General features: G+C 35.5%; 1 protein-coding gene across 1 annotated transcript; it reads right to left on the bottom strand.

Annotated features, from left to right (window-relative positions):
* Positions 1 to 8,865: 8,865 nt before the first annotated feature.
* LOC145100199 (GDSL esterase/lipase At1g29670-like) lies at positions 8,866 to 12,167 on the bottom strand. Its single transcript, XM_079037569.1, has 5 exons — positions 11,626 to 12,167; positions 10,801 to 10,925; positions 9,663 to 9,908; positions 9,331 to 9,571; positions 8,866 to 9,232 (listed from the first exon to the last, which is right to left on the bottom strand). The coding sequence occupies exons 1-5, from the start codon at positions 11,861 to 11,863 to the stop codon at positions 9,009 to 9,011; spliced, it is 1,074 nt and encodes a 357-aa protein (XP_078893695.1). The 5' UTR covers positions 11,864 to 12,167; the 3' UTR covers positions 8,866 to 9,008.
* Between the last annotated feature and the right edge of the window lie 2,954 nt (positions 12,168 to 15,121).

Below are 15,121 nucleotides of genomic sequence, written 5' to 3'. Positions count from 1 at the left end.
GGAAAGATTCATTTATGGTGTATGGGGACAAACGGCGAGTGAATTCTAGAATCATTTCCCTAATGAAAGCCAGAAAGTGTTTGACCAAGGGATGTACATCATATTTAGCATTCGTGATTGATGCTAAGAAGGAAAAGAAGGTGATGCAGAGCATTCCAGTGGTGTGTGATTATCCGGAAGTATTTCCCGAAGATCTTCGTGGATTACCACCTGATAGACAAGTAGAATTCAGAATTGACTTATTACCAGGAACCACGCCAATAGAAAAAGCACCCTACCGATTAGCACCAACGGAGATGAAGGAGCTAATGATGCAACTTCAGGAGTTATTGGACAAGGGTTTCATTAGACCTAGTTCATTCGCCCTGGGGAGCTCCGGTGTTATTTGTGAAGAAGAAAGATGGAAGTATGAGAATGTGCATCGATTACAGAGAGCTGAACAAGGCAACAGTAAAGAATAGATATCCGTTGCCGAGGATTGATGACCTATTTGATCAATTGCAAGGTTCGAGCTATTTCTCGAAGATCGATCTAAGATCAGGATATCATCAGCTGAAAGTAAGAGAGCAAGATATCGAGAAGACTACATTCAGAACTAGATATGGACACTACGAGTTCTTGGTTAGGTCGTGTGGACTAACCAATGCTCCAGCAACGTTCATGGATTTGATGAATAGGGTTTGTAACCCTTTCCTTGATAAATCTGTGATAGTGTTCATAGACGACATTCTGATTTACTCGAAAAGCCAGGAGGAACATGGCAGATACTTGCGAGAAGTGTTAGAAGTTTTGAAGAAGGAGAAGCTGTATGCGAAGTTCTCCAAATGTGATTTTTGGATTCGTGAAGTCCAATTCTTGGGTCACGTGGTCAACCAAGAAGGGATAATGGTTGATCCAGCGAAGATCGAAGCTGTGATGAAGTGGGAACAACCGAAAAGTCCCATAGAGATTCAAAGCTTTTTAGGATTAGCCGGATATTACTGAAGGTTTATCCAAAGCTTTTCTTCGATTGCTACTCCATTGACAGCTTTGACCCACAAAGGAGCTACTTATGCTTGGAGTGATAAGCATAAAGAAGCATTCGAGAAGCTGAAGAAGAAGCTATGCGAGGCACCGATACTTTCTCTACCCGATGGAGTTGAAGACTTCGCTGTCTATAGCGATGCGTCTGGGGTTGGATTGGGTTGTGTTTTGACCCAAAGAGAAAAGGTGAGAGCATATACGTCTCGACAGCTGAAAGAGCATGAAAAGAATTACCCGACTCATGATTTGGAGTTGGCAGCGGTAGTTTTTTCTCTGAAAATATGGAGGCATTACCTCTATGGCACAAAGTGCAAACTTTTTACTGATCATAAGAGTCTCCAATATGTCTTTAATCAGAAGGAATTGAATATGAGGCAACGACGCTGGCTAGAATTACTTAAAGACTACGACTGTGAGATACTTTACCACCCCGGTAAAGCTAATGTTGTTGTTGATGCTCTCAGTCAGAAGGTCAATCTTGAAAGGAAAAGGCCAAGAGTGTTGAGAATTGAAGTTGTCTCGACCATTGTGGAAAGTATAAAGAAAGTTCAAGAGGAAGCTTTTGAGAAAAATGACCGAAAGGAGGAACATTTGGGTAAAACGTTGGTGTTTGATACTAACGGTCATGGACTGAAGGTATTCCAAGATCGTATTTGGGTACCTAAGTCAGGAGGAATTAGGGATCTTCTGATGGAAGAAGCTCACAAGACCATGTACTCGATTCATCCGAGTAGCACTAAAATGTATAGGGACCTGAAACCCTACTACTGGTGGCCGAAGATGAAGCTTGATGTTGCAAAGTATGTGGCTGAGTGTGTGACTTGTGCGAGAGTCAAGACACAACATCAGAAACCTTACGGGAGTTTAGAACCATTTCCTGTGCCTATGGGTAAGTGGGAAGACATTGCTATGGACTTTGTCACTAAACTGCCCAGAACAAAGAATGGTCATGACATGATTTGGGTGGTCGTTGATCGATTCACTAAGAGTGCGCATTTCATAGCAGCCAAGGAGAAATGGTCTATGGAGAAGCTTGCAAATTCTTACGTGAGGGAAATTGTGAGGCTTCACGGTGTTCCGTTAACAATTGTATCGGATCGTGATAGCCGTTTCACCTCAAGGTTTTAGAAAAGTCTACAAGGGGAAATGGGTACCAAGTTATGTTTAAGTACAGCTTACCATCCGCAGACTGATGGTCAGAGTGAAAGAACGATACAAACACTTGAAGATATGCTGAGAGCATGTACCTTGGAATTCCTAGGTAATTGGGATGAACATTTACCTTTGGTAGAATTTTCCTATAATAATAGTTTCCACTCGAGCATAAAGATGGCACCTTATCAAGCTTTGTACGGACAGAAGTGTCATACGCCGTCTTGTTGGCTTGAGGCTGGGGAGAAGCAGTTTATGGGTCCCGAGATAGTCCATCAAACCGCTGAAAAGTTGAAAATAATTAGGGAAAGAATGTTAACAGCTCAAGATCGTTAAAAGAGCTATGCTGACAAAAAGCGAAGACCGATGACTTTTGAGATTGGAGATTCGGTTTTGCTTAAAGTCTCGCCGTGGAAGGGACTTATAAGATTTGGATATAGGGGAAAGTTGAGTCCAAGGTTTATTGGACCGTTTAAAGTTCTTCAGAGAGTTGGGAACCAAGCTTACAAGCTCGAATTACCCGAAGAACTGAATGGAATTCACAACACTTTTCATGTGTGTTATTTGAGGAAGTTCACGGGAGAAGTTCCCGACATAATTCCAATTTCTGAATTGAGAATTGATGAGAACAAAAGGTTGATTGAAGAACCAGAGGCAATTGTTGACCGAAAGACTAAGAAGTTGCGATGCAAAATGGTTGGGTTAGTGCTTGTCCGATGGAAACACACGAATGGGCCGAATCTCACCTGGGAGACGGAGAGTGACATGTTGAGTCGCTATCCGCATTTGTTTTTTGATGTGTGATTCCGGGGACGGAATCATTCTAAGGTGGAGAGAATTGTAACGCCTGTGTTTCCGGGCTTGCCATTTTTAGCAATGTAATAGTCTAGGTTAACCTTTGTAACCCGTTTTGAAATAATAAGTTTGTATTATTTGAGTATTATGTGTTTTGTGCTTAATTGCTTAATTATGTGGTTTGATTAATTAAGAATAAAAATAAGCGTCGAAATTTAAGTGTAAAATAAACTTGATATATTTGGTTAATGTTGTAGTAGTTGAAACGAGGTTTCCGAATATATATAGAATGCCCAAATCTTACTTCGTATGAGGAAGTTATGATTTATTGAAGTTTCGACTTAGCGGTGTGCAGCCCGAAATACTCGATTTGAGATCGCGCGGTTTTTAGCCGAAGCAATCTAAACGAGGATCGAAGGTCTCGTTGTTGGTATCAAAGCGATAAAAAGTTAGGCGAGAACGAACGTCAAACGAAGAAGTTATGAATTTATAACGAAGTTTTTCTGTCGCGGCCTATTAAAAATAAATAATAAAAATAAAGTTGAAATTAGCCGACGGAGTCTAAACGAAAGTTGTAGAGCGTAGTCTCACCTTCGCGTGGATATAAAGAACGTCGAAAACGGAGTTCGTATGAAGAAGATATGAATTTCCGAAGTTTATTAAATATTTTACATTTAAATTAAATCTTTAAATCCGGCATTATCCGAAGAAGAGTCAGCAATCCGATCCGAAGTACGCCCCGCGTACACCGAAGGTGTCGACACTCGCAGCAAGTGGCTCGGATGACGCATGCAGTGACGATTTCGGAAGCAGTACGCCCCGCGTACTCCGAGGCTCCAGCCTCCTATAAATAGGATCCGAGTGCAGCCGATTCTTTTGTTCATTTTCTTTCTTCTCTCTCCCGTTTTGCATCGTTTTGGGTGCCAGAAATACCCCGAAGCCCCGGTATTATACTCGAGCCTCGAGGCAAGTCCCGAGATCCCGAAGATCCCGAGAAGTGTGGTTCCCGAGCCGAAGCTCTGCCCGCGTGAAGTTCGATTTTTGTGAAGATCTTTCAGATCTGCTGAGGATTACTACTTCTGCAAGTCGTAATGCTGTCCGATCATCTTCTGATCAGGTGAGTGTGTAGTTACCTTCTTCCATCACATTATTATAAAGTATTTTATATAAAATACGTGCTATGTGTATATATTTTGTTGTTATATGTGTGAATATATACTCACTCTCTTCTATCTCATAGATATGATTTATTCTCTATGAGATATGTGTTATGTGTGTGTGTGCCTCATCTGTTATGTGGATTATGTGTTGATTAAAGCATGCTATACAGGTTTTTAAACTATGTATAAAAATGTATATTTTTATCTACTAATATGTTGGGTAGAACATGGGTAGATAGTTGGTGTGTAATAAACAGATGAGAGGCCTCGTTGTTGTTTGATTTAGTCATCTAGCGGAGTTTAGATGACGACCACGGCTATTCTAGACAGTCTTGTGGAAACATTAGCAGGTTCGCCACCTGTAGGTGTTAATAAACTTGGGTGTTCATTCGCTGTACTCCATCCCCCTCATGGTTGCCTTATTTGACTTATATTGCTGAGGAACCCCCGAAGCATGTGTTGTCGCCCCGATGAAATATTCTTAGACTAGGTCCCTTGTTTTAGTTATTTTAGGGACATAAAGTGAGAATAACAGGAATGGGTAATTAGGTTATTGTTAGTTGGTGGAAATTAAATATGATTATTTATTGTGGGTTGAAAACCCTATATGCTCACCAGGCTCCCAAGCCTGACCCACTCAGTTTTATTTGTATTATAGGAAGTGGCGCGAGGGCATGAGATGGATGAACCATCAAGTTGTTTTGTTTACAAGTCTGTATATGTTTATATTTGTTGAATGACTTGTAATGTTATCGTTTATGCTTATTGGTCTGTATCGGAACATGACATCCCGAGTTTTGATTATAATGAAAATACATTTCTTTTATGAAATGCTTTGGTAAACATTGTTTTATAATGTTTTGTTTTTGGGAACAAATTCCGCAACTCTTTCAAATCAAAAGGATTTACTCTGAAATTATTTTAAAAGCATAAATGAAATCGGTCTTTTCTGGCCGAGATTTTGGGGATGTCACAACGGGGCCCGTTATGTGTTATATGCTTGGTATGTGGTATCTTGGGGAACTCGCCAAGCTTTGTGCTTACGGTTTTCAATTTATGTTTCAGCTATTTCCAGTTCCAAAGGGAAAGGCTTGGAATGATTGCAGAGCACACACCACCTCATTCCGCTTTTGTGTTTTACTCTGGTTGTTATGATGTTTGACACATTATTTTGTTGGGTTGTACTATTGATGTTTTTGAAATACTAGTTTTACTAAACTAAAAATTAAATTTTCGGATCCTATATTTGGGATGTTACACGAGGTATGATATCTCGACAAAAATGTGCTAGAAACCACATGATGGGAGAAAAATCCAAGTTTCACTAACTAGGCGAGAAGGTGACGGGTCACACTCTCTAGCTCAAAAATCAACATTAAAGAAAAAGATTGCAAAAATGGAGGCTAAAAGTTACCTAAGAAGGTGTATTAGATTCCCAAACATAAAAATAATATCATAAGTCTTGGAAAACAAACCGAGTCGATAGCGAGTCGACATGGATGGTGACATTCTGCAGGTGTTTGACAACAATAACAAATTTTTTTAAAAACTAATTAGGTCTTCTAACAGGCTCTATAAGACATTTTAAGGACGAAATAACCAATGCAATTCTTTTAAACCTCTGACGATCCCAGTTAGATATGGCATGTAAGATTTCGGAAGGTCAATTTTTATGGCTTCAAAGATTTTGGTTGTTTCGCGCATGTAAAACTTTAGGTTCAAATCTAAAGAAGTTAGTTGATTGAAATGAGCAAACGGCTTATCTTAGGAAAAAAGAAAGTGACAAAGGAAACCGTTTTTTTTTTCGATCCATGCAAAAGGAATATGCGGATAGTTTGTATCCTGACATTTTGTCCCATGAATCCAAAAATGAAACTTGAAAAGAATGAAGACAAGGTATTTGTTATTTGGATGGATATTGAGTTAGTTGGGGATGTCATTTTGTTTAAAAACATAAGTGGAATTATTTATTATCTCGGGGAAAACATTATTACGTGGAAACTACAAAGGACAATGACAATTGTTTTAAAAACTGGTTTGAACCGACCGCTCGACTCAGTTGGACCAGAAACCGGAGAAAGAAGCGATACAATTAGCACCAATTTTATGTTTATATCCGAACCGGAATGAACCGACTGGTTTTTACAAAAATCCGGTCGAACCAGTTAAATTACACCGATTGAACTAATTAAATTAAATAAAAACACATGAAAATGAATCATTTTCATAATAAAATTTGGTTTGGTTTCATATCTATTTGGATTTTTTTTAAATAAAAACACATGATAAATAATATAATGATTTTTATGTTGGATTAGTTGTCTCATAGTAGTTGAGTGTGGGCAAAGCCCGTATCTCATATCAGCTGAGTGTGGGCGGGGCTTGTATATCATAGCAGCTGAGTGTGGGCAGGGCTTGTATATCATAGTAGCTGAGTGTGGGCAGGACCATGCTAATTTAGCTTTTTGCCGCTATGACCATGCTATTTGAAAGCGTTGTTTGACATATCACTTGCCAACGGCCATGACCATTCGATGTTTTGTTATGGTGATTTTTGCAACTTTTGCTTGTCTTGCACTATCACTAGTACATAAGAGGTTTAATAAAGCTGTTTTTTATTTCTTGATGTGGTTATTCAACCGCTTCAAAAGATATAGCATTATAAAATATTGTTGTTTTTTGAGGCGGTTCTACAACCGCCTTAGAAAATGTCCTAAACCGCCTCATAAAAATAGTTTCATCAAATAGACTTATTTTTTGATGCTGTCCAAAACCGCCTTATAAAATATAGTTTCATAAAATAGACTTATTTTTTGATGTTGTTATTGAATAGCCTTAGAAATTAAACTGCCTTTTAAAACACAATATGAATGGCAACATAAAATATCATCAATCATTTGTTGATGCTATTAGTCAACAGCATTAGAAAATGTAGAACCGCCTTATCTAGATAAGAAAGACGCCAATCTCACTTGTTGTTTCCTTTTCTTATGATTGCTACTTTCGCCTTGTATTCTTACCTCAAGATGCTTCTGTAAATCTATCTCACTTGATGAACTCACATTACAAATAAGACATATCCACTCCATTTTCTTCTTTAAAACCTCACTTGAACCTGCAATAACTAGTAATGACGGTGGTGGTGGTTTCTTATCCTTTGGCTTGATGTTTCTTTCTTGCAAGATGTTCCAGTAAACCACGTTCAGATATGCACTAATTTTCCCGATCGAACACCTCCTCTCTTCATTGCCAACATCTCTCTTCCCATCATCATTTCTTTCTTTACTTGTGCTCCCTAAATGTAAATATGCTCCACATCCTCTAATATAATCTTCATGCTGAATCACTTTTCTTATATCTATCGATCCTCCTTGAAAAGTCATAGAAATCCCGATTTAAATAAAAGAAAAACAACACAAACCATGATTATTTCAACTATACTTGATGAAATCAAAAAAATCACCAAATTGAATAATGCTCTTTAATTGAATAGTTAATGTGATCAATATTGCGTACCTTCCATAGCCTTTTTTTAGGGAAAAATACTATAGTTGGAAGAATTTGATGCAGAAGGTGTAGGACATACTTGATTGCGTTCATTTTGAGACTGAATCCTGGCACCCTGAAATCTACTGCTACAAGGATGGAGATATTTAGGGTTTTGCACTAGGGAGAAGTTTAGTTGAAGTAAAAGATGACGATGAATTCTTAGAAGTAAATTCTCATTTATGAAGAAGAAACAGAGGATTTAGTGGTTTCATCAGATGCGAAATGGAGATAACCAGTAACGTTTAGGAATATAAATGGTTGATGAAGCCATAGATTTATGAGGGGTCAGTTGGATTTCAATCAAAAAAATTTCCAGTGGGAGGGAAACCTAGGTCGGAGGGAGATTAAATTTTTTTTGAAGGCGAGAGGAACTTAGGTTTGGGGGGAGATTAGAATTTTTCGACCGCCATTGGGGGGAAATCCGCTGAAAATATTAGAAAGCTAAAACGAAAATTTAAAGGGAAAGAGATGATTTGGGGCGGTTTTAGATTTTATTGATGCGATTTGTGTGGAATTTGGTGGTGGCTATGGAGGGTTTTTAGAAAGCTAAAACGAAAATTTTAGAGGGAAAGAGATAAAGATTTAATGATGCTATTATATTAAAAAGAGCATCAAAAAATCCTTATTTAATAATGCTTTTACATGAAGTAGCACTAAAAAATCATAGCGTTTTCATATGCGTTTTTCAAAATATAGCATCAAAAGATAAATATTTAATGATGCTCTTTTATAAAAAGAGCATCAAAAAATCCTTATTTAATGATGCTTTTACATGAAGTAGCACTAAAAAATCTTTTTTTGATGCTATTTGTTGTTAACCGCCTTAACAAAAGCTTTTGAAAATTTATCTGATGTTTTTTTAAAGCGGTTCGTGTATTATTTAATGTGTATTATTTAATGCTCTATACATTTAATGAGACAGTTTTTACCATAAACCGCCTCAAAAATAAAGAATGGTTTGCATTATTAAATCACTTGTGTAGTAGTGTATTTTCTTTTTAAGAAAGGACAATTAATTTTCCAGTTCTTTTGTAAAATGTTAGCAGTACTAAAAGTGTTACCATTATGCATGCGTGAAGATCCCAAACCCTTTTCACCTCAGTTCCAACTTTTTAAATTCCATATCTAGCATTAATTTGGAGAAATCAAGAAAATTGAGTGCTCCATTAGTTCACTAGATTTTGTGTATGGATTTTCTAAATCTAATTATCTAAATGAACACCAGATACAATAGAATGTTACTATCGTCATGATTACTGCTATATATTTATACGTCATGCATAAAATAAAAATAAAAATTCTAAACAGATTGGTATCGTTGAATCCCCTTTAATCATCAGCCACTTGAGACAAATGAGCAATATCATAAGGAGACGCATCCAAAGCAGAGAGCGCAGTGTATGATCTTGTTGCAAGTACTGTGTTCGCAACTTCCGTGGGATGAAAACCATCATAGTAAACAGATAGCCCCCTATTCGGGCAAGGGTCTGTGTTTGGAATACATTGTCCATCTGGCCTTACTTTACAACAAGGAATATTTGGAAACTGTACACCTAAATATTCACAACAATTTAAATAACAAAATCACATGATATATGTTGAAATCAGCATGAAACACCATAAATTATAAAATATTATGCTCATCCTTTACCTCCTTGTGGTGCTAAAATGCTTGTAACGTTGATGAAAGTGAATCTTGAATCAGGAAAATCATTGTTGAGCTTATCAACAGCAGGTTTGAGTCTACCATTAAATATGTTAACTGAGTCATTGATCAAATCAACACACGAAGAACTTCCGGGGGTTCCAAACCTTGCTATTACTTCTAATGCACACCCTATCTGACCCAAACCGAATACTGCAACTTTCCTCGCTCCCATATTGTACAGAGTCTGTATAAGAATCATATACAAATTTAGAGTTTTTGAAAGCTTAAGGGTCGATCACAAAATCAAAACGAAAATAAGAATCATATATACTTACAGTTAGGTGTTGAGAGTATTGTCGTACAAGGATTGCTGCATATTCATCGCTGCTATATTTGTGGCATTCAGGATATAACTCAGGTATCAAGAAGTTGTTGATGTAATCATTGCTTCCAATATTTGATAAGTAAATACATCTTTTCAAGTGTCCATCGGTAAGTGTCTTGTTGTTCTGTAAATTCGTAATGCGTGTAATTATTGCTTTGTGATTACGTATCTGTGTAGCCAAACTGAGACGATCACCCTGCGGTGTAGTTAAAGTGTTAAACACATGCAATCAAACAAATAAATAATGTAATTTTAGGCATCACAAAAAAAAGGAAAATGACTTGAAAGCCCAATTAAGTTTTCAAACCGTTCAAAAAACTTCAATTATGTTTTGTCTGTTCAAAAAAAACCAACAAACTTAACATTAAAAAGCCCAACTAAGTTACACTTTCCTGAATGTCAAATAAGAGAAACATATGACGTGGCTTATTACCGTATCGGAAAAATGACTTATTAGACCAATGAAGTTTCCAAAACATTTAAAAAACTCCAATCATGTTTTGACTGTTCAAAAAATAACCCAACGAACTTAAGCAAAACAAAATTGGGATTTTCTGAACGGTTTGGAACTTTGTTGGACTTTTTAAACAAAATGTTAAGTTCGTTGGGTTTTTTGAACAAACAAAACTTAATTGGGGTTTTTTGAATGGTTTGGAAACCTCGTTGGGTGGTAAACTCATATTGGTCAAAGTGAAAAAGAAGAGAATGGTAGAGAAATTCGGCATGGTGCTCACTAAACCTTCGTAATATCTAACAAGTCGAGTCTTATGTTGGTCATATAGAACAACACATAGAAAAAGTGTTGAAGAAACCAGTCCATGACTTAACATTAGTAGAATGCTACCTCCAATTCCCTGTATGTTCAGACTAAACATACCAATAGTCACGAGATTTATATGAGCTACTGAGGAGTAAGCAACTTTGTTGGACTTTTTAGACAAAATGTTAAGTTCGTTGAGTTTTTTTGAACAAACAAAAATTGATTGAGGTTTTTTGAATGGTTTGGAAACTTCGTTGGACTTTTAAGTCATTTTCCCCACAAAGAAAAGCCGAAAAATAAAATAAATCGACATACAACTAGTGGTTACCAAATGCCTTCCAGATTCATCACGAATACCAGCACTACCACTGCCATAGTTTACCCCTGTGCTGATCTCTTCATCTTTTACGGTGGCATGAGGTGGTACAAAATTTTTAAAACCTAGAAGATGACCTGAAACAAATATTATATATACACGTCAATAGTCTTTACGAGTATATTTAATATGTAGAAAACCAAAAAACTATGAATCATTATTTAATAGTAAAATGAGTTTCTTAGAATTTTGATGTTAATTAAAATGCATGCTTATAATTTGAAGTAATGAAATACAAGTATATGTTTTATGTTGATTACAAACTAAAATGTACGTACGTATTTTTCTTGTATAACAAAAAGGTTAAAGGCTTATATTTTGGTTTAACGATTTTTGCAATTTATAAGGTAAAATAGTTTTTATATCCAAAAAAAAAAGTAAAATATTGTTGTATAAATAATTTTATTTTATTCTATATTATTATTATTATTATTATTATTATTATTATTATTATTATTATTTTACAGCCAGCGTCAATTCAACAAATTTAGTCATAAGATAAAATGTTGGGTTATTTTGTACCTAAAAGACAACATCTAAAACATGGTCTAAAACAATTTTTCTTGGATTAATTAGGACAAAATGAAAGGGTGTACGTAATATAAAAAGCATGAACCCTCATTTGTTTGGAATGATGTGTTTTTGTTGGAAAATATGAATATTTGCCCATGGAACTAATAATCGATAAAGACAAAAAGGACAATGTAATAGATATGTAGCAAAATTTCATCAAATGATAAGTTTTGTGTTTCAACAGAATAATAGTTAGAAACAAACCTATCATATCTGCAATGGTTCGACCATTGGTGAATCTACCGCTAACACCTTCAGGAAAATCAATCCCATAAGGCTTGTAATTTGCTTTTGCTTGCGTCTCAAGATCATTGTTGTTGCCATTATCAACCAACGAGTCACCAAATATGAATAAACATGGGACTCTTGGATTTCCGATGACTACAAATATCTGAACATGCAACACAAGGATCCAAAACAATACACAAGGCTCCGAAGCCATGTTTGTCTGACTTCGATCAAGGCGCAGCCAACTGCATGAGAATTATATTAAAAAAGTTGATTAAATCGATCTCCTTTCTTTAAATATTTTTGTAATGATATAAAACCACGATTTTGCAAATATGCTTATTCCTAACAACCCTGTTTATGAAAACAGTGCGAAATCAATTTATTTTGTGTTTAAATTCATATATGGCTGCCGGTGGGGTTTTAGCAATACCAATAACATTTTGGATGTGATCCAATTATATGCTTGTAATTTCTTTTGGTTTTGCATAAAAGATGACGAGGGAAAAAAAGTTCATTGGTTATTATGTGGATCATCCATTCAGTAGTCGGTGATATTAATTAAGGTGTCTAAAAAGTTGATGCAAGGGAATCGTGCGGTAAAAAAGGTTCCCACTACTCGTGGTTCTCCATGTTCATCTCAATAATCAATCAAACGAAGATCCTATTCCCAATATATATCAAAAAATTTCAAGTCAATTAAAAGACGAAACACCCATTTGCTTCTAGGGTTAAATAGTCAGAAGGGATAAAAAGTATTTAAACGTATAAATTCATCATGTATACAGTGAGCACAAACTATATGCGTGTCTACAATCTAGGGGTAAGAAGTATTTAAACGTATAGATTCATACAGAGATTACAAAATTTAATTTCATCCCAATGGATCGACTCAAGACAGACACTACAACTCGCTTATCGTTGGTGTAATGTGGTCCCTCGGCTTCCTTTGCAATAGCCTCTTCGTAGTCCCTCAGCTTCCTTTGCAATAGCCTCTTCCTAGCTAGTCTTGTTTTCGGCCTTCTTCACCCTTTACTTTCAACTTCTAGGACGGTCATCGTCCATTAATTTTAAACGAAGTGATCGCATATGGGCTATATATGACAAAAAAAGCTATTGCATTGAAAGTGGACTTCGAGAAAGTGTTCGACTCGTTAAGTTAGAGCTTTCTGGATGCAACACTACTAGAAAAAAGAGGCATTAACGACGATAAAAATCGCCGCTAAAGGTTGGATTTGTCACCGGTAAAAGTAATAGCGGTGACAGGTCGCCGCTAAGGAGTTGTCGGTACTGGTACTGTGATGCATTTATTTCTCAAAATGTCACCGTTAAAGATATTTGTCGCCGCTAGTAACCCTGTCGCCTAATATACTCTGTCGCCGATAATAGCATGCGTCGTCGGTAATAGTGTCGCCGGTAATATTAATTTTTTATTTTTTATTTTTAAAATCAACATTTTTCGGGTGCAAAAAAACCGATAGGTAACGACATTAAATGCAAAACAACAACAACAACAACAACATAAAGACATCTATTTAGACCATCCACAATGACGAGTTCAATGGGAGAGTTGAATGAGGTGACAAGTCTATGTGACATTCAATAGATGAAACTCAACCATTGTGAGATGCCACATTGACATTTAATGGATTTGGAATTCAATGGTCATTGAACTTTTTAATGGGAAAAGGGAAAGTTTTAATTCTTAGATATTTACTATAAATTATATTTTATAACATTCTATTGAACTTGGTAGACTTCAATGCATTATAAAAAAATATATTATAGAGTTGTATGAATTGTAGAATGATGATATGACAATCCATTGATAAGTATGGAATTCAATGCATTGTGGATGCCCTTAGGTACCAAAGTGTTATAATTTCATACAAATACCAAAATAAACAACAAAAGTGTTATAATTCCAACAAGTACCAAAGTGTTACAACAAATCTAACATTCAAAACATAAACTTATTATCTGACGAACCATCATCTCTGCTCCCCTTGTTTCCTCCTTGATCATCACTTTGTGGTTTTTCCGATTGAAAAAACGCATAAAGTTCCTCCCTATACGTTGGGTTGTTGGGCATTGCATGAAGATTTTTTAACTACATAATTAATAACAACATATATAAACTTATAAGTTAAACTATCAAGTCAAAACAAAAACTACCAAAGTACAATACTATTTTTTACACTTAAATAAAAGAAATATCACAAATACATTACTATTTCTTATACTTGGGATATAAACACAATTACCAAATCAAAATATATCTATTGATGCCAAAGTACATTGTTATTTTAACAAAAGTACATTGTTATTTCTTGCACTTGGAACATAAAAACAATTACCAAGTCAACATGCATTTATTGATCATTACATAGATATATGAGACTTTTAAATTAAATAGCTTTGTTTTACAAGAAATGCTAGCTTACTTTCTATTTATTTTGTGCTAAACATACTTAAATATAAGAAATACCAAAGTACATTTTTATTTCTTGCATTTGGGTTAAAAACACAATTATCAAATCAATATGCATTTATTTATGCCAAAGCACATTCCTATTTCTTGCACTCGGGACAAAAACCAATGTACATTGTTATTTCTTTCACTTGGAACATAAACACAATTGCAATGTAACACTCGCAGATTTGGGCCAGTCAATTAAGATATTATAAATGATAAAAATAACATTTCTGATTGAAGGTCATTTAGGATAAATAAACTTAACCAAAGTTATAGCATATGTGACAAAGATTATGCACACATAGAGAACGCCTAAATCTGACTTCGTGGGAGAAAGTTATGGCTTTTCAAAGTTTCAGCATAGTAGTTGTTTTGGTCAAAATAAATTAAATGAATATCAACCAATATGAATGACATACTGTGGTGTTGTAGGTGAATTGTTTATCAAATTAACAATAAAATTCCACAAGTGGTTTACCAAGAAAGGTTTTGACCCTTTCTAGGATCTCCGGTACAAAACCTTGGGAGGTGATAATGATTACCTGCCTTGCTTCATTATATTTATTGAATTGGAATTAAAGAAATGAAAATATGATAACAAGTAGAAGTGTTGTCGTTAGTCTAGTTGTGTGTAGTGTGTATTGTACATGTGCTTTTATAATTTAGTCTAAGCAACCATAAGTCTGATATTTTCGGGATCGTTTCGAATAAATATGAATACATTGGTTTGACTTAGTATTCCCATGTCTTCTGCCTGATTAAAATGATTCATCATGGAGAATGAGACTTATGTTGACTATTTCTGCATATATAAAGGATAAAGATATAGCTGTTAAATTTTGTTAGGAAACAATCATAATATTAATCAGAATCTTGGCATATACTTTGGGATCCCTAGATATCTTTAAGATCCTGGATCCTGGATAGGATTGAGGATCTTGGCCCTAACAATTTCTCTTAATTATAACTACAAAATATTTATGTTAATCTTGAATA

The sequence above is a fragment of the Lactuca serriola genome, chromosome 4 (assembly GCF_051521515.1).
Source record: "Lactuca serriola cultivar US96UC23 chromosome 4, Lser_US96UC23_V15, whole genome shotgun sequence".
Taxonomy (NCBI): Eukaryota; Viridiplantae; Streptophyta; class Magnoliopsida; order Asterales; family Asteraceae; genus Lactuca; species Lactuca serriola.
This window is presented reverse-complemented; position numbering and strand designations above follow the sequence as displayed.